Consider the following 18,892-nt stretch of genomic DNA (forward strand, 5'->3'; position numbering starts at 1 on the left):
CCCTGCTGCGCTCCCCGGCACATCCGCCTCTTTCCTGGGCACTTGGGAAAGCGGCTCCAGGCTGAAAGAGGCCCCATCGCGGCAACTTTAGTCCTGGGGACGCACGCCTCTTTCCCTCCCGCTCAAACCCCCGTTCCTGTCGTCTCTCTCCCCCCCCCCCCCCCGCAGATCGGCCATGTTATGGAGGCGGAGAGGAACCGGATTCGCTCCCTGTCCTGCTCCGGAAGCGGCGGGGCGAATGGGAAGGGACGCGGAAGGGAGGCGTGAAAGCAGCGTTGCGCACTCTGCCGAAGCCGCGTCCCGATGGGCAAGAAGGAGCGAGGTGAGGAGCCGGAGAGGCAGCCCTTTCCTTTGCAAGGGGAGCGGAGCCCAGGGAGATCGTCCCGACCGAGTGGTCCTCAGGGATCTCATTCCCCACCCATCCCTAGCAAGGGAGATTTCCAAATCCTGGAAGCCCTCGGGGGTCCCTACTGTTTTCTTTCGTTGGGGAGGGTTTGATTACCTTACCGCTTTTGAACTGTAGGATGCATGACGGGATAAATAAAAGAGAGCTTTTAGGCGCCTCTGTCTTTTTCAACACATTCCTCTTTTGGGGAACGCAGCTGTAAAAAGGCGTCTTTTTTCTGGCAGCTACAAAATCGGTATCTACAGTTAGGCACGCCGATTAGCTATACTTGCTCCCGAGCCCTCTTTTATTCACTTTGTGTTTTTAAGCATAGCTTATCGGTTTGAAAATTCAGCTCTCCTTAGTCACGTGTTGCCTACTGCTTTTCAAAACAGTGAATAAAAAGAATCTCTCCATGCACCTATGTGCTAGGGGCCCAAATCGAAGATTGGAACTGGCAGTTAGAGTTCAGTGATAACATGCAGGCCCTTCCAGCAGGGAGTTCCCAGGTTTTTATCATCAACCCCTTACAGTTAAGAAGACTGGAGAGCCTTTCTAAGGCTCCAGAGAGCCTCATGTCTAAAGAATTTGGAAGCTTAGCAGGGTGAATGGGCTGACTGAATGTCTCAACATTAGCCTCTTCTAGGGTTCATTTAAATTAGTAATATAGGCGTCAAGGAGCATGGAGAGAACAGATCTTTGGAGCAACAGTGGTGGAATGTTTGGAGTGTGACTCCTTAGAATTGGCCGGATTGGAAGCTTGGTCCTTCAGTGATGTGTTTGAGTTTGACACTCCTGCTTTAGAGGGCCAATTTGTCTTGGTTTATTTGACCTGGTACTCCTCTTGCTGCCCAATGAATACCTCTCTCTCCATACTGTGCGTTGGCGGTGTAAACAACCCGGTCTGTGCCTCTTGCTAATTATTTTTTTAAAAACTCTTGTCTGGCATGACTTTCAGAGACGTATTAGTCCATGGAAGTTGTAAGCAGACAGATATGCATTTGAAGGAAAACACATTCTCAGTGCTTAGCATGCAAGCACATTTTACTTCCATTTTTAAAGCAAATGAGTGTCCGGTTGTCGATCGGGTACGTCACTCTGTTTTGGGTCTTATCTCTTGCTCTGGGTTTTTTTACATGGACATTCAGTGGCGTAGCGTGGGGGGTGCAGGGGGGGCCGGCCGCACCGGGCGCAACATCTGGGGGTTAGGGTTAGGGGGCGCAAATTACTTGCCTTGCCCCGGGTGCTGACAACCCACGCTACGCCACTGTGGACATTACTTGGAATGTAGAAAATAATAGCATGAAACACATTAAGGCTATACAGTCACGTTCAGTATGTGAATGTGATACTATTTGCTATACATTCATTTGCTACAAATATTTTCATTGTAGGGAATCTAATTTTGCCCTAATAACAGGAAAGGCTGATTGTATCCTATAGCCTTCTCAATGAGACAGAAAAGCGAATGCAGAGTGAGGGAAGTCTGGTCCTAATAGTTGCCCTGGAACAGCTAAATCTGCTCCACGTATTCTGTCAGGTGGGGGCCAGTAGCTGGGCATAGTTTGTGGGAAAGCCTTCCCAGTCAAATTAGGACCCCTGTCAGGCCTGGTTAGATCTGAGGACCATAGAGAAAGGGCAGAGAGGTTCCATATGGGTTTCTCTACAGACAGTATAGTATTGTAAAATTCAGCGCCTGTGATTTGTTTAGCAGGAAAACGTTTTCTGAGTTGCGGGTGTGTTTTAAACCTCTTGGGCCTTGGTTTTCAGATAAGAAGAAATCTAAGAAACGACACTATGAGGAAGAAGACGAAGAAGAATATGATATCTCAGGCAAAGATTCCCAGGAAGCAGTTCCCTCGGCAGCAGGGAAGCAAGTGGAAGATTCCTCAAACAAAATAGATGAATATGGAGCGAAAGACTACAGGAACCAGATGCTCTTAAAGGCTGATCATTCCTCACGCCCCTTGTGGGTGGTAAGTTCCATGAACTTGGAATGCTCATGTTTCGGCAAAGGAAATGTATCAAAGTATTTGGATATATTGAGCTGGTTTGCATGTGATGTTGAGCCAAACTATGGCTTAGTGTGAACCCAGAGGTTCCCAGAGAGGAGATTGCAGCCCGTGTGCTTCTTCTATTATGCTCTTGCACTGACTTGAACTGTCCCAACCTATACTCATGGACTGGAATAATATATGTGCCTTTAAACGTTACCCTTTAAGTTCTTTTTAAGTGATGCATTCCCCCCCCCCTTCTTCCAAGGAGCTCACAGCTCTGGGTAGCATGCATGGATGCTTACAACACGCATTTGCCCTTACAACAACCATGTGAGGTGGGCTAGGCCATCAGTATATAGTGGCCCCAAATCACCCAAAGTGAAGCTTCATGGCATTTGAACCTGGGTCTTTCCATTCCTGCTCCAACCACTACACCAGTGTTTCCCAACCGGTGTTCCGCGGCACACTAGTGTGCCGTGAGATGTTGCCTGGTGTGCCGCGAGATGTTGCCTGGAGGGAGGCGGGCGAGGGCGTTTGCTTCCCGGAGGACTTGTGGGAAGCCGCCCCTTCCCTGGGCGACGCGCCGCCTCGCGACTCCGGAGTCAGTCCCGAGGGCTCTCAGAGGGACTCGCGAGCGACGGCGCGGCGGCTCCGGGGCGTGCTCAGCCGGGCCGCCGCGCGTCCCCGCGCAGCCCCTGCTGCAGCTGCCCGGCGTGGAGCGCGACGCGGAGCCGGCCGGGCTTGGAGGCGCCCAGGTAGGGCCGAGCCGGGCGGGGGCGGGGAGGTCTCGGTCTGCTGCGGGCGCAGGAGGGCGAGCGGGAAAGGGGGAGCCGTCGGGTCTCCTGGAAGGAAGCGAGGCGGCGGCTGAGGGGGATGCAGCCCCGTCCCCAGCAACAGGCGCTCCTCGAAGTGAGGCCACAAGTCGGGGCTCGGACAGGGCCTGGAAGCAGCGGCTCCGGCTCTTGGGAGCGGAGAAGGGGACTTCGAAAGCGGCCTGGAGGAGAAAAGCCCCGATGCAGCGAGAGCGGGGAGCGTGCTGCCTTGTCCAGGCCTCCTCGCTTTGTGCCGTCCGCTGCCGGGAGCAGGACACGGGGGCTCCTCGTTCGCATGCTTTCCCGGGTGATCGGTGAGGGTTAGGGTTAGGGTTAGGGTCCCTCAGTCCCTCGCTTTGCTGCCTCCTCCCCCCCCCACCCCCAAAGCTTGGAGGTTCCCCGGCAAGGGGGAGGGAAAAAAATTGAAAGTTACACTTTCGTGCGTCCCTCCCGGCGTGACGCTGCGCGCTGACGTCACGGGGCTGTAATGGTGGTGTGCCTCGAGATTTTTTTCATCAAACAAGTGTGCCTTTGCCCAAAAAAGGTTGGGAAACACTGCACTACACAATTGGCTTTGGGTGAAATTGTTTTATTATGAATTTTAATTATGTATAGTTTTTTTAATATTCAAATTTATACTTCTTACGTTGCCATTGGGTTTATTTGTTGGTGAACTGCCTTGGTATTCTCAAAAAAGAGGGCGGGAAATAAATTCTTTTAATAATGATGAGCATGCAGATAATAAAAAGTATTATTACCATTGATGCTTGCCTTTTTTGTAGGCCCCTGATGGCCATATTTTCCTCGAGGCCTTTTCACCTGTTTACAAGTATGCCCAGGATTTTCTAGTCGCCATCGCTGAGCCTGTTTGCCGACCCACCCATGTCCATGAATACAAGTTGACGGCTTACTCCCTCTATGCTGCTGTCAGTGTGGGCTTGCAAACGAGTGATATCACCGAATATTTGCAGAAGCTAAGTAAGACTGGAGTGCCAGATGGGATCGTTCAGTTTATCAAGGTAAGCAGTTAATCATTATCAGCTTGTTTTACTTTAAAACTAATAATATAACAACAACAACACAACAGCAGTCGTTGCTGTGCTTGGAGCTGCCCAAAAAATCGGTGCACAACTTAACATGATCTTCAATAGATGAGTGGTGGAGACTTGCCAGTCCCAAAGTCACTCATTTAAGTGGAGTACAGCAGCGAAAAGAAGGAGGAAGCTAAACACTGAGGATCGGGCATCATGAAGAAGTGGATAGGTAGCTCAGTGGAGCAATGTTCTATGGATGCTGCAAAAGCACAGCCACTTGCTGCTGCGAATCTCGGCCAGGATTTTGCAAGCTAGTTCTGGTCAAAGCTGAGAGCGGATCTTTGCTATCAGGTTATCATGGGGCTAAGCCATGGTGTCTGTCTTCCACCCCTGGGCATAACATTTAGGAGAACTTCTCATGTGCATTCTATCCTTCACATAGTGAGCACTGCCTCGTTTCAGTAGGTGCCATGGCATGGAATGAAGGTGGGGCAACCTACTGTGTGATGCGCAGGATTCATGTGGCCGTGGGAGTTGTCTAAATCTCCGGTAGCCAATATGGTGCCCTCCAGATGTTGTTCAACAACTCCCTTTAGCTGCTGCCAGTATGGCCGATGGTTGAGGATGAGAGGGCCTGGCTGCCCATGGTCTAAGCCAGGGTTTCCAGTTCCCTGCTGTTTTTAGACTACAGTTCTCATCATCCCTGACCATTGGTCCTGCTAGCTAGGGATGATGGGAGTTGTAGCCCAACAGCAGCAGGAGACCCAAGTTTGGGAAACCCTGGTCTAAACTAACTTTTTGAAAATGTGAGGCCTTTGTTCTCTTTCATGTTTCAGGCAACTTGACCATGTAGCCTGCCTTGTTGGTGATCTTGTGAAATAAGTTGCAACATTACTCTCACCATGTGTATAATGCAAATTGAATTTCTTCAGAAGTTGTTTCGCATATTATTGTTTTGCAGCTTTGTACAGTCAGCTATGGGAAGGTCAAGCTGGTCCTGAAGCACAACAGGTAAGCAGGTGTTTGCTTTTTGAGTTGCAGGGGATTATTTCCCAACCCATTCCCAAATCCCAAATAAGAGCTGATTACTGAGTTTCGGCTGGGGTGCTGCTTGAGTGAATTATGTTCTGTTATAGAATGCCATTGCAGAAAGCGGTGTGATTGGAGAAGCAATGTTCTTAACACACTGCCTCTTTAAAAACTGTCGTCAAGTATTAACTGTGCCATTACTTCACAGTTATATGACATAGCATCCTAGCAAAGTGTGTCATACAGAGGAGCAACATGCCCCATGGAGGCAGACCTTCTGTAAAATGGTGGTAGATGTTGCTAACATTTGTGAAATCTATAGAATTCCCTCTCCTTTTCTCTACTTCCTAGGTATTTTGTAGAAAGCACCCACCCTGAAGTCATTCAGCAGCTTCTCCAGGACCCAGTTATTAGAGACTGCCGACTAAGGAATGCAGAAGGGGAAGAAACTGAACTCATCACTGAAACATTCACGAGTAAATCAGCTGTACGTTGAGATTCTGGACCACCTTTTTATGTAATATGTCCCCTTCTTTCTTGACTAGAAGCTGTAGAAAAGCTTACCTTCCTGCTGTACTCATCCCATTGAGTTTCCCACTCCATTGGAGGTATCAGAGATGGCCATGAGGCATGTTGGTTACATGTTTCGCTGGGACACTCTACTTCTCTTCTTCTGCCAGCTGTCCTCACTGCTGTATGGCAGTGATGTGGGGCTCCTGCTTATTTGCAGCCTGTATTGGAGTACAACTTGTCTACTTAGTTGTCTTTTACAAGGTCCTCAGCAGCTACCGTAATTGATAGAACTTAAGCCTCTTTCTAGCCTGATGAATTTCTGTTCTAGATTGCCAAGTCTAGTGAAGGGGGCAGTGGCCCTTCGACATCGCAAGGGACAGATGCTCAGGGTAAACCAGGTGTTCCTGCTGACTTATTTGAGTTTTACGAACAAATGGATAAGGATGAAGAGGAGGAGGAGGAAACCCAGACTGTGTCTTTTGAAGTGAAACAGGTAAAAAAAAAACCCCATAAATTTGATGGCACCCCCATTGAGGAGTACCCTAGCCACATCATATTGAATATGGATTAATTCAGTTTTGCAGTAACAGCATGACTTGGCAGGACATGGTTCTCCATGGTTGTTGTCAGCCCTTTGCTGCTTAGTTTGAAGAGCCATTTTCCTTCCTCCCAGGCTCAGTTGTATCTGTGGGTCCTTCAGTGATCTTCAGTTTTGCATGCCATACTTCAGCCAACTGCCTTGGCAGTTTTGTGTGACCGCAGAACAATGTCCTTTAAACCAGTAAGACCAAATGTTCCTTAGAAACTGATTTCTATTGTATGATGATTTGTCTGCAGCTGATAAGGTGAAGTGGATCTTGGCTATGTTAATGCAAACTGTTAACTTAAGTTTAGCACGGCAAAGTATATTGAATGGTCTTTCAACAGGTATACAGAGGAAGAACCAAGGCTACACATTCTGTTCCAAAGAGAATATCCTAATTCATGCTTAGTTTGGTCTGTGAACATTAATAGTGGCTGCTCTTCCCTTCCACAGAAATAGAATAGAAATTGTATGGCTGTCTGTACCATAGGGAAACCAGAGCTGAGAATAGTTCTGGATTGAGCTCATGGCTTCAGTGAGTGTGCTCCTTCACAAGCAGGGGTAGGGAACCTGATAGGCCCTCCAGGTGTTGCTGGACTACAACTTCCATGATCCCTAACCATTGGCCATACTGTTCACTCTTCTGGTTTCAAAGGCAAATTAGGAATTTTCTCCTGAATAACCTGAGTAGCGTAGAGTACATGTTACCTTATGTTCATGTGCACTCAGCCTGAGAAGTTGATCAGGATGAAGGTTAGATATTAAAACTGTAGTAAGTGCTTTCTGCATCCCCATCAGCTGGAGCTCTAAACATCAATCAAGTATATAAATGTAAACATATGCTAGAAAATTAAAGCATAGGAGTGATTTTTAAAAAGAGAGAGTTGATTTTCTTGTTGTGGCTCATAAAATGTGAGAAACATTTTCAGATTTGTCCATGATACCCAAAGTGTTGCAGCATGTATGTGTGTTTGTGTGCTAGCTAATAATAATAATAATAATAATAATAATAATAATAATAATAATAATAATAATAATAATTCCCCTCCATCTTGATGGGCCACCCTAGCCACCAAACACATAGTCAAACATTAAAAGCTTCAGATATAGCAACCTGAGATTCTTCTTTCAAGCCTTACAGGAAGATTGTAGCTGAAGCTCCCAGCGAATAGCAGAGTAGCAAAATGAGAAAAAAGATTTTGCCCCTGCTTCTTTTTTAAGGAAATGATTGAAGAGCTTCAGAAGCGATGTATCCATCTGGAATACCCTCTACTGGCTGAATATGATTTCAGAAATGATTCGGTGAATCCTGATATTAATATAGACTTGAAGCCAACAGCTGTCCTCCGACCATACCAGGAGAAGAGTTTGAGAAAAATGTTTGGGAATGGCCGTGCTAGATCCGGTGTTATTGTCCTGCCTTGCGGTGAGTTGGCTGGGTTTAAGTTAAAAAGCTTTCTCAAATTCTCTGATTTTGGCTTAGGCTTCGTCACACATATGAGAGTGTTTATTTTGCCGGAGAGCAATCACTAATCTGAACTTTTATGGATATATATTTCTTGTGCTTGTAATGTCTCTTTTCATTCCTCTTGGAACAGCTTATCTGACTTACTCAGCTTGCATCTACATTTGTCTTGAGAGTGTTACCTGGGTCAGATGTGCCAGTTAAACTTTTCCATATTTGTGTGACAGGCAGGACATGCATCACAAGTGCTTTTTTCATATGACCACTTTATTAGATGTTCTCTCGATAGAATGCAGCTCTCTGGGGTCTTGTGCGCTTTCTATTCTGGATCCTTCCGCACCTTGAGCTGTGGTGCATTTTAGGCACATTTTTGACAACTTCCCGTCTTTTTGTCCACTGCAGGTGCTGGCAAGTCACTTGTAGGAGTCACAGCTGCCTCCACAGTCCGCAAGCGGTGCCTGATTCTGGGCAATTCCGCCGTCTCTGTAGAGCAGTGGAAAGCCCAGTTCAAAATGTGGTCCACCATAGACGACAGCCAGATCTGCCGATTTACTTCTGATGCCAAAGACAAGCCAATTGGCTGCTCCATCGCTATCAGCACTTACTCCATGTTGGGGCACACAACAAAGAGGTCGTGGGAGGCAGAAAAAGTAATGGAATGGCTGAAGAGTCAAGAGTGGGGCCTTATGATCCTCGACGAAGTGCACACCATCCCTGGTAAACGAACCGTGCCCATGTCTGTGAACAATCTCATTTGCACCAGGTCTTAAATCCAGCACTACAGTCGTACTTTGGAAGTCGAATGGAATCCGTTCCAGAAGTCCATTTGACTTCTAAAACGTTTGGAAGCCAAAGTGTGGCTTCCGATTGGCTGCAGGAAACTCCTGCAGCCAATCAGAAGCTGCAGAAGCCCTGCCGGATGTTTGGGTGCCAAAAGAACGTTACCAATCCAGAACACTCACTTCCAGTTTTTTGGTGTTCCAGAGCCAAAACATCCAAGTTCCAGGGCTTTCGGGGTCCAAGGTACGGCTGTCATCTGGCTTCAAAAATTAATACATGTTTCGGAACCCTAACATGGGTGGAGCATATTGCAGTGCTGCTAGTTGCCCTTAAAACTGCTTTGTGAGCTTTCTCAAAACAAGTAGGAGCTGCATTTTTTGTAATACCTACTACTTGACTGTGATTGCTTTGTAGCCTCTCTTTTCATTATTCTTAAGCGGAGAGGGAGTGAAAACCCAGTATGGTTCACTATATGACATTTAGATTTAGACAGGGGCTAAACGTATTGCAAAACTTGGAGATTTCATCTCTAAAATGCGGGACTAGGGGTGGGTGGAATCACAAACCATCTCACCAAAAATATTGGGTCTTCAAACCCCCCTGAAAAATACAATTTAAAAAGCATACTTTTTCTTACGAAATTTAATATTGTTCTGTTTATTTTAAAAATTATAATAATGTGCTCGCCTTTCCATACTAGGATGGACTCCCTCCTCCCCCGAAATATGATATGATTTTGCAACTGGGAATTCTTCTTTTATTAAACAACTAATATACTAAGGATGTGGTCTGTGTATATTTACTTGGAAGTATATCATACTAAGTTTAACAGACTTACAGGGAAGTATATATAGAATTGCAGCCTGGAATTCTAAGCATAGAGATTTAATTCCCATCTTGTAGGTTGTCCCTAGTTTTCTCAACTTCAAAAATTATAAAGAGGCTGCTTACTTTTGATTTGATTAATGCTTGTAGAGCATAAAAATAAGACTAGAGTAAAACTAAACCCACCTGGTTAAAAAAAAATTCTAATCTAATGTGGCTCTTTGAAATAGGCATATTTTTGCCTAAGCCTTTTCATGTTACTGACAGTTCTAAAAATAAATGTGGCGCTCCAGCTTGAATGCCTTTCTAAATATCCCTTTTTGAAATCAAAGCATAATCTGTTCTTCTGTGATTCTTCAGCAAAAATGTTCAGGCGTGTTCTGACCATTGTTCAAGCCCATTGCAAGCTTGGGCTGACAGCTACTCTTGTCAGAGAAGACGACAAAATCGTAGACTTGAATTTCCTCATTGGGCCTAAACTGTATGAAGCCAATTGGATGGAGCTGCAGAACAATGGCTATATTGCAAAAGTCCAGTGTGCTGAGGTAAATTATACCTTGTTCCTTAAAGCTGTTGTTCTTCCCTGGACTCCTGATTATGTTCTTAAACATTCAGAGTAGCCACAGAATTGCTTTTTCTGTAGATCAATTTCTTTTTTCTAACCTAAAACTCTGAAATGTCTATCATTGGGTATATGGCCATTCTCCTATTCTGCAATGAGTTTTCCCCTATCATGGAATTTAAAATCAGGAAATAGGACTAACACAAATCATGGCAAGTTTTCCCAGTATTAAATCTGTTAGCTTTTCAGCTATTGCCACACAGCTGAAAAATGAAGATGCTACAAATACTACAGTCTTAAGCACTCTTGAGCGATTGTTTGCTTACAGTGGATTTTTATATATATCCGCCTTACTAAAGCCCTTTTCTGGTATTCATCTTCTGAGTTAAAAAAGCACCATGGAGGGTGGCAGCAGTGATGAGTATGCTACTGTTCCTACTTAATTTGCTGGAGGGGGAAAACTAATACATTCATCTCTGTGCCTCTCTCCCCACCCCCAAGCGTTTGCTTAGTTCAGAAGAAGAATGCCTGAAGAGAGCTTTCGTCTTGCAAATAGACAGTATATAAAAATCCTCTCTCAGAAAGTTGCATTTTGAGTTAACCCATTTTTACCATGTGAAATAACCAGTCTGCTTTGAAACACTCAGTTCTCCTCAGCAACAGCAGAGGGCAGCGCCCCATTGCATGATCAGGCAACGCTGTGTTTGGGGCATGTGAGCTGAACTATTTCTTGTTAACTTGAAACTAGAGAGATGGATGGCAGGAACTGCTGCACAAGGTTTACTGCTCATAAGGGTGGGAATACTGGATGAGCTGCAGCCAGAATGGTATTTGCCCAGAAGTGGGAAGAATTTGCTGTACCAACTAAGGAAGAGCGGCTGATTAAATTGATGGATTATGCTGAAATGGCAAAACTGGCAGGTGTAATAAGAAACCGGGGTGGGGTGGGGATCTTAAAGAATGGGGGGGGGTTATAGAATATTTTTAAAATTCTGGCATACAAGCGCGTTCATTAGTAGGATTAATTTAAACCAAACAATTAAAATTGTACTAAGATAAATGGAAGAATAACCAAAAAAATGGAGTAAAGTGGAAAATGCAGTGTTATACAATCTAAATTAGAGAAGGAACCACAAAAGACTGGGTGAGGGAAGTCAAATATGCAATTGTATCAGAGGTATGTGTTTGTAAGGTGTGTATTTGTCAACTTTTGAAAAACGGAAAATAACATTTATTTTAAAAAGAGAATACTGGATAATCTGGCAGGGTGACCCAGAGGCCTTAAAGTACCCAAACCCAGAAATATCACTAAAAGTAGTCCACCCCATATTGGGGGGTGGGAGTGTGACATCACACATTTCTCTTATTTTTATTAAGCATTGCTTCACGTGCTGAAAGGTAGCAGTGTGAGAGGATGCACAGGTGAGTCATCCATCCTCAGCTCACGCTAGGTTTGGCTCCCATCCCAACAAGCTGCCTCTACCAATTTTCTCCGATTTTCCCTCTCTCTATTCTTGACCCTCACTAAAGGACTTGGGGTGGGGTGCGGGGGGCTGCAGTGTGAAGCAGAGAGCATATTTCCCTTTTACAAGTGCTGCATTAGACACAGTGCATTGTGTTATGTTGTCCAGGGGATGCAGTGAATAATTTTTCTTCCTCTTTTTAGCTGTCCTTTAAAAAATTCACAAACATCCTTTTTATGTTGTAAATGTCTGCTCTTGTTGAGGTGCTGTGTAGTTCCTTCATCCTTTTTATCATACAGCATAACCTTATAGACTTTTATCATAGTTCTCTTCTGAGAAATATCTTACAGAAATATTCTGACTGGAATCTAACTTAGTTTTATTTGGCTTAAACATAGGTATGGTGCCCAATGTCTCCTGAGTTCTACAGAGAGTATGTGGCTATTAAAACAAAGAAGAGGATATTGCTCTATACAATGAACCCAAACAAATTCAGGGCTTGCCAGTTCCTGATTAAGTTTCATGAGCGAAGGAATGACAAAATCATAGTCTTTGCCGACAATGTGTTTGCTTTGAAGGAGTATGCAGTTAGGCTGGGCAAGTAAGTATTGAATGAAGGGTAAACATGAATATATGTGTTATGGTTGCCCATGTGTTTCATATCCACAGTAAAATGGCATGGTGAACAGCATTGACTCACTTAGTCTTTTCCCAGTGCTGTCAAAAATGGCATTTGGTTTTTCTGCTAATTCTCCTTCCTCTTAAAAAACAAACTATAGTGATGGGGAGCAAGAGAGTGTTATAAACATCTATACAATTTGCAGAAGCAATATTTGGAGGAAGGGTTCAAATCTTGGATCATATGTAAAATTGTATTCTAATTAAGAGATTGTATCCAACACCATTTGTGAGTGGAGCACACTGAGCCAGTTCCCACAGTACCAGGGCCTATAGAGCCAGAGTCCGGACCTTTAAAGGTGCCTTCCCCTGGGCTGGAGGAACTGAGGGCCTCACAAAGTACTTCACCAATTCAACAGCACAAGAAGCGCACCAGGAGGCCATGAAGTGTGGGATAAATACCTGATTTCAGGCCAAGTGTTGGCCTTTTGTTCCCCAAAAGCAATGGAGCCTAAGAGTAGTGGACTGGAGGCCAAGACTTCGAAGGCCTCCGCTCACTTCTGCTCCCTGTCAGAGGAAGTTTTCCGTTTGGAGCTCTTGGCAGAACTGTGACACTGACCCCCCCCCCCATACCCTGTGGGCTCTTATGCAGGAGCAGAACTGGATACCTACATAAACTTTAAACTGAACAAAATGAGATTTTTATTAAGAAATGTTCAACGGTGTGGGGCTTGACTAGACAAAAGTGCTGTTGCTCAGAGAAAGCAACAGAACTTGTTTAATGTTGCTTTAACTACTCCCGGGTTGAAATTCCTGTTCTAGACTTCTAAAAAGGGGTTTATCTTTTGTGGAGAATTGTGAGGACAGTTGGAAACTTATTCAAATAAGTCACATTAGATACGTGTAGGCCGTAGTTCAGTCATAGTAACATGCTTTACATTTGGAAAGTTCAGATTCAGTCACTGACATCACCACTTAAAAATATCAGGGACCAGATGATGCAGAAGAAATCAAGTCCTTGGAGAGCCACCATCAAAGCAGACAATACTAGGCTAGGTGTACAACTGGTTTCATTAAGATGTAAAGAAAAACTGGTTTTATTATTATTATTATTGGAGTGAGTTATGGTGAGGCTCTGGATTGCGTACTCTTCTGGCACAGCTGTGAGGAGGAGACGGAAGCTTTTGCATATGGACAGGCGGAGACCAAGACAACTTGGGTCCTAACCCATCATTTGAAGCTGACTTGATTCCACAAACCGTAGTTAAGATTAACCACAGCGTGCTCAAGTTCGGACGTAATGACAAGATGCAGTTAATAAAAAATGGAAGGGAGAGCTTCCCACCTGCCTGTCATTGTGCTGGAAGAGGAGAGGGAGAGCAAAAGCACAAGAGCCCCAGCTTCACTTCAGCTGATTCCTTTAATGATAAACTATCATTAAATCCAAACACAACCAGTGTCTGACCTGGTAGAGCAGCTGCTTACAGTTGTTTGTTTTGAATTGACCTACATTCTGAAACTTACCAGTTCATTATTTCCAACCCAGCGATGGTTGCTTTGCCAATATTTGCTGATGAATATAAGCATAACAGCAGTGCGGGAGCAAGTTTTACCACATGCTTTTTTGTTTCTATAGTTACAAATCACCTTTCCTCTTTGCCTCAGGACAGGGTATACTGTTTAATGTACAGGTACAAAAATGCTGTCTAAGGAACCATAGAAGTACTGTGTCGAGTGGTGCTCGTTACTGCACAAAACTGGGAAATTGCTCATGGTAGCTGGGAGATACTGTGCCCTCACTCTCAAGTCATGCTAAGCCGAGCTATGGTTTAGCATGAACGAGCAAAAGAGCAGAGGTTGAAGCCGCCATTCTCCCTCCCTTCACCAGCCATCTGGTTACTATGTCAGGCCATGGTTTCACTTAGTGTGTTGTTTGAACTATGGTTTGTGGTTTAGCTCTCTTCCAGACAAACCACGACCAGGAACCAAGGTCAGCTCTATGGTTTGCAACTCATACATTGTCTGGAGAGAGCTAGACAACAAATCTGCATAGTCTTAAGCATTGTTTGGCACTGCATGTGAACCTGGCCTGTGTGAATCTGAATCTACCAAGAAACTGAAATCCATATATTCTCTCAGATGTGTTGTATATTTCCCTTTTTCTCTCTCTTCCTTTGGTTTTGTAAAAAGATACGGCTGCTCTTTTGTGTGGTTTCTTCTTCTTCTTTTTCTTTTTGGCCAAGTAAACAAGACATTTCTTCCTCCCTAGATGGTTTTACTTCTGTAAAGCCTAAACAGTCTCTTTTGTTGCTGTTCTTGACCAAGCTCTTTAGGCTCAGCAACCTGGATACTCTGTCCCAAAGGGTGCAGGGACGCTCCCAGAAAAAAATTAATCCACAGGGGCAGCTTGTTATGCAAGGACACGAGTGGGAAGGGGGAAGGGAGGACACAGCTGTTAATGTGCTAACTCAGTGAATTTAACAAAAGAAAACACCTTTTTTTTATTTTAACAGCTGCTGCTATCCTTTCATGTAGGATTAGCAGATAAATTCAGCCCACTGATCTGTTGAGTCAGGAGGCACACATCAAGCGGATAACATTTACAACTGTCTGGATTTATTTCTTTGGAAGGGGTGTCGGGAAGAATGGGTTTATCTTCAGGCGGGTGGGTCCTCAGTGCAGTCAGCAAAGAATGCTGCAAGGAAAGCAAAGTGTTTTTGTATTTTGAATGGAATGTGGAAAATATACGAAACAGATTTATTTTAAAATTCCCATGGTTTTCGAGTCTTCGTAATGCCTGTTCCACATACCTGAGTCCATGGGACAGAAGGCGACACCAGTTCATCACATTTTTTTGTGTCCTTTTTTTCTATTTAGACCCTATATATATGGGCCTACAGCACAGGGGGAAAGAATGCAGATCCTACAGAATTTCAAACACAACCCCAAAATCAACACCATCTTTATTTCAAAGGTAATGGAAAGCGATCTTTTAGTTACCAAATTGGCTTGGGATGTTACACAGCTTATTTTGAGCAGCCTGTGAAACGGCTATAATGTTGACAGAATTATTTATTTACTGTAGCCCACAAATCCGCGTTGCTTGTTAAAGAGTTGTTTGCTTTTATTTTCAATGCCGGAAACAACACATTTGTTAAGAGGTTGTTTCTGTATTGTAGGTAGGAGACACGTCCTTTGATTTGCCAGAAGCCAATGTCCTCATTCAGATTTCGTCCCACGGCGGGTCTCGAAGGCAGGAGGCTCAACGATTGGGTCGAGTGCTGAGAGCCAAAAAAGGTAACTCAAGGCCTGTGCCCCTGAAAGTCTTCTGTTTTAATGGGACACTCAAGCATGAAAGTAACATAAGTCAACGCATGTAGCCGGCTAAGCATGTACAATTTGCCATTGTGCTAGTTTGTCACTGTCAGCTCCAGGTCACAGGTTAAAACAAAATTCAAGGGTAGTTCTAAAACGTGCTGCAGTAGGGGGCCATCTTTCCCTTTGTCTTTCTTGCCTAATCGCTCCTCACATGACACTGAGCATTAGCATTTTGTATGTCTTGTAAAGACACACTTTTGCAGGCCTTGTTCTCAAGGGGCTCTGTTCTAATTGTTCTTACTGAACTTCCAAGGCGGCAGTGTTAGAGTTCTAAGGTGTGTCTGTTGCATAGTACTAGGATCTTGGCATAGGATTTGAGGCTTGGATGAACATGCTTCCTGCTGCTTTGCTGATCATTTTTAACACCTTGACCAGCAAAGGGCTCTATGCATGTGGCAGTGTGCTGCTGGCAGTAATGGCACCCAGCTCTTAGAATCGTAGGTTTGGAAGGGACCCCAAGGGTCATCTAGTACAGCCCCCTGCAGTGCAAGAATCTGTCACCCGACATGGGGCTCAAACCCACTTCCCTGAGATTAAGAATCTCATGCTTTTCCCGACAGATATCATTGGATTGGGGGAGATTAGAATTATCCAGTGTTTAAGCATAGGGATAATGGGAAGTAATTGCATGGAATAAAGAATTCCTGCCTATATTGATGTGTGTGTGTTTCTTTCAAATGAAGGCATTGTTAGGGGGAAAGGAAACATCAGAATAAATATGAAACATAAGAATAGTTGCTAATACCAAATAGCTGAATTTTACTGCTTATAGTAGAGGGTTGTATTTTAACTTGCTTTACATGATCTTATGGAGTGAATTCTAACGGCGTTGTGTCTTTGGTTTATAGCTTTGGTGTACCTCATATCCTAATATAATCCTAGCCACTCAAGTGAAATATTGGGTATGCAGAACATACAAACAAAAAACCACTGATTTCATATATGACATGTATAGGTTGGTTGATGTGAAATATTCTTTGTGCACTACACACCAGAAGGGTATGATTCTGCAATTACTGCAAACGCTGAATGGAGGGTGGCAGAAGGAAACCTGGCTCCTGCCCAGTTGACTTAGAGAGACCAGGGTGCTTTGAGCTGAAATAACCACTTGGGACTTTTGCCCATCTAAGGGGAGCTCTTCCTTTGTCTAACTGCAGCTTTTGAATTGGCAGCTGGTGGTTTACTTGATTATCAGTGATCGTAGGCTGCTGACATGGCAATAAGATAACTACAAAATGTTTGTTTCTTGACATCCTGACGTGCTTTTATGTGCTACTACTTCTCTAGGAATGGTTGCAGAGGAGTACAATGCCTTCTTTTATTCCCTGGTCTCCCAGGACACTCAAGAAATGGCATACTCAACCAAACGTCAACGGTTTCTAGTAGATCAAGGCTACAGCTTTAAGGTAATGTTGTCCCCCATTAACTTGCAATATTTTTTACAGTGACTGGCACCTGAGGGTTCTGTGGATCAACAACGCCGCAACTTAGAAACACAGTAACACTGCACTAACTTTATTACCTCTGGTTCTGTGTTGCTCATAAAGAGATAAAGGTGGGACAACAATCACATCAAGTATGTTGCTTCACCTTGGTTATTTAATAGTTAATTGTTTAGAAGTTGCACTGTTACTGATACAAACTAGAATTTATTTATTACACACACGGCCTGCTCTTTTCTTGAATTAGCTCAAGGCAACATGTACAGCTCTCCTCTATTATCCTACCAAATAGGCTGGATAATAGAGAGTGGGGTGGAGGGGGTTAGGCCTTAGATCACCCAGTGGGCTTCATGTCTATGTGGGAATCTGAACTCTGGCACTCCCCAGTCTTAGTCCAATTCCGTAACGCAGGGGTAGCAAAAATAGTGCCCTTCAGATGTTGTACCACAACTTCCAGCAGCCTCAGCCAGCCCAGTCAGGGATTCTTCTGCTAAACACTGTATCACCCCGGCCCATTATTTCCTCAGATTGTGAAATAGGCATCCTACAAATGACAGTACAATGCCGCATCCATAAGCTTCACTATGAGAGGCGTAGTTAATTTCTGTATGTAACATCTCTCTTCCTTCCTGTGTCTCAGGTGATCACTAAACTTGCAGGTATGGAGGAGGAAGAGCTTATGTTTTCATCCAAGGAAGATCAGCAGCAGCTCCTCCAAAAGGTTTTGCAAGCATCAGATATGGATGCTGAGGAAGAGGTGGTTGCAGGAGAGTACGGCTCAAAGTCATCTCAGGCAAGTGGATATCATGGTAGCCTGTCAAGTTTGATGTGGAGCAAAGAGGAATTTAATGTTCAATGCCGCTCACCACACCCACCGCCTCTACCTGCTTCAGTGGCTTCCATGTTGAATGAGAGGAAAGGAAGTAGAACGTTATTTCCTCCATTCCTGTCCATCCTGCAAGAAAGAATAAAAGGAGGGAGTTTCTTTCATGATACAGGTGGTGAATGATTATGAGGGGACACAACCTAGCTCTGAAAATAAAACGTGTGTGTGTGTGTGTAACCATCACAAATCTTGTTCACACATCATATGAATGTAGGGGTTTCATATGTAGAACAGACATTGCTGCCCTGACATCTCACTTTCTGCTGGTCCTAGCCTCTCCACTTCCACATGGGAGCAGCTGTTCAAGTGTAGGCACACTCCGCTCAGTTGAGACGCCTGTGTGAAAAAGGGTTGCAGGCTCTGCCTTAGACGGTAGATTTTACTAAATTCTTATCCTCTCTCTTTCTAGGTTTCCCGGCACTATGGCACAATGAGCTCTATGTCTGGAGCAGATGATACAGTTTACATGGAATACCAAGCCTCACGAAGCAGGGCCTCCTCAAATAAACACGTCCATCCCCTTTTCAAACGCTTTAGGAAATAGTACAAGGAGAGTGCATTATGCATCTCTGTCTTCCTGTAAGAAGAGGAGATAGATGAGTGAAGCAAACTCGTATTTCACAAATGGACTTTACCTTTATTATTTATGTGTGGTATTTCATAGGTAATGCTTTCAGTTTTTATTTAACAGTTTAAAGATGACTTCAGAATAATTCTCAGCTGAGGAAACTATTTTTTGTATATGTTTGTAACAAGTACATGGTAAAGGTTCGGATATCTGAAAGCACTGAATAAAAATATTCTGTACAAAAACCACCCGTAAATCATCTCATTGTCTCTTTTTCCTCTGACTCCTCTTGGTGCCTCAAATTGGATGCCTTCAGTGAAGACTCAGCCATGCTAAGAACAGTGGTCCTATTGATTTCAGACCCTTATGTAATGCTTCTGATCTAGTTTTTCCCCTAGCCATAGGCTTCCAAGAAAAAGTGATGAGAGGAGTTGCACATACCTAAGACTGGGAAGTGTTGAGCCATATTACATATGCAGTTTTGGTTCTTAACCATGATGCTTATATTTCCTTTTCAAGCTCAACAGCCAACAATTTTCAGTTCTGTGTTAT

The 18,892-nt window shown here is 44.2% G+C and overlaps 1 protein-coding gene across 1 annotated transcript; it reads left to right on the forward strand.

Annotated features, from left to right (window-relative positions):
• The first annotated feature begins 174 nt into the window (after positions 1-174).
• Positions 175-18,586, forward strand: ERCC3 (ERCC excision repair 3, TFIIH core complex helicase subunit). Its single transcript, XM_083489438.1, has 15 exons — positions 175-322; positions 2,156-2,361; positions 3,977-4,213; positions 5,190-5,239; positions 5,609-5,744; positions 6,099-6,263; positions 7,575-7,779; positions 8,221-8,535; positions 9,784-9,968; positions 11,847-12,049; positions 14,944-15,040; positions 15,246-15,363; positions 16,732-16,850; positions 17,527-17,679; positions 18,182-18,586. The coding sequence occupies exons 1-15, from the start codon at positions 304-306 to the stop codon at positions 18,314-18,316; spliced, it is 2,343 nt and encodes a 780-aa protein (XP_083345564.1). The 5' UTR covers positions 175-303; the 3' UTR covers positions 18,317-18,586.
• The last annotated feature ends 306 nt before the right edge of the window (positions 18,587-18,892 follow it).

This window comes from Podarcis liolepis, assembly GCF_965112155.1.
Source record: "Podarcis liolepis genome assembly, chromosome: 1".
NCBI classification, from domain to species: domain Eukaryota; kingdom Metazoa; phylum Chordata; class Lepidosauria; order Squamata; family Lacertidae; genus Podarcis; species Podarcis liolepis.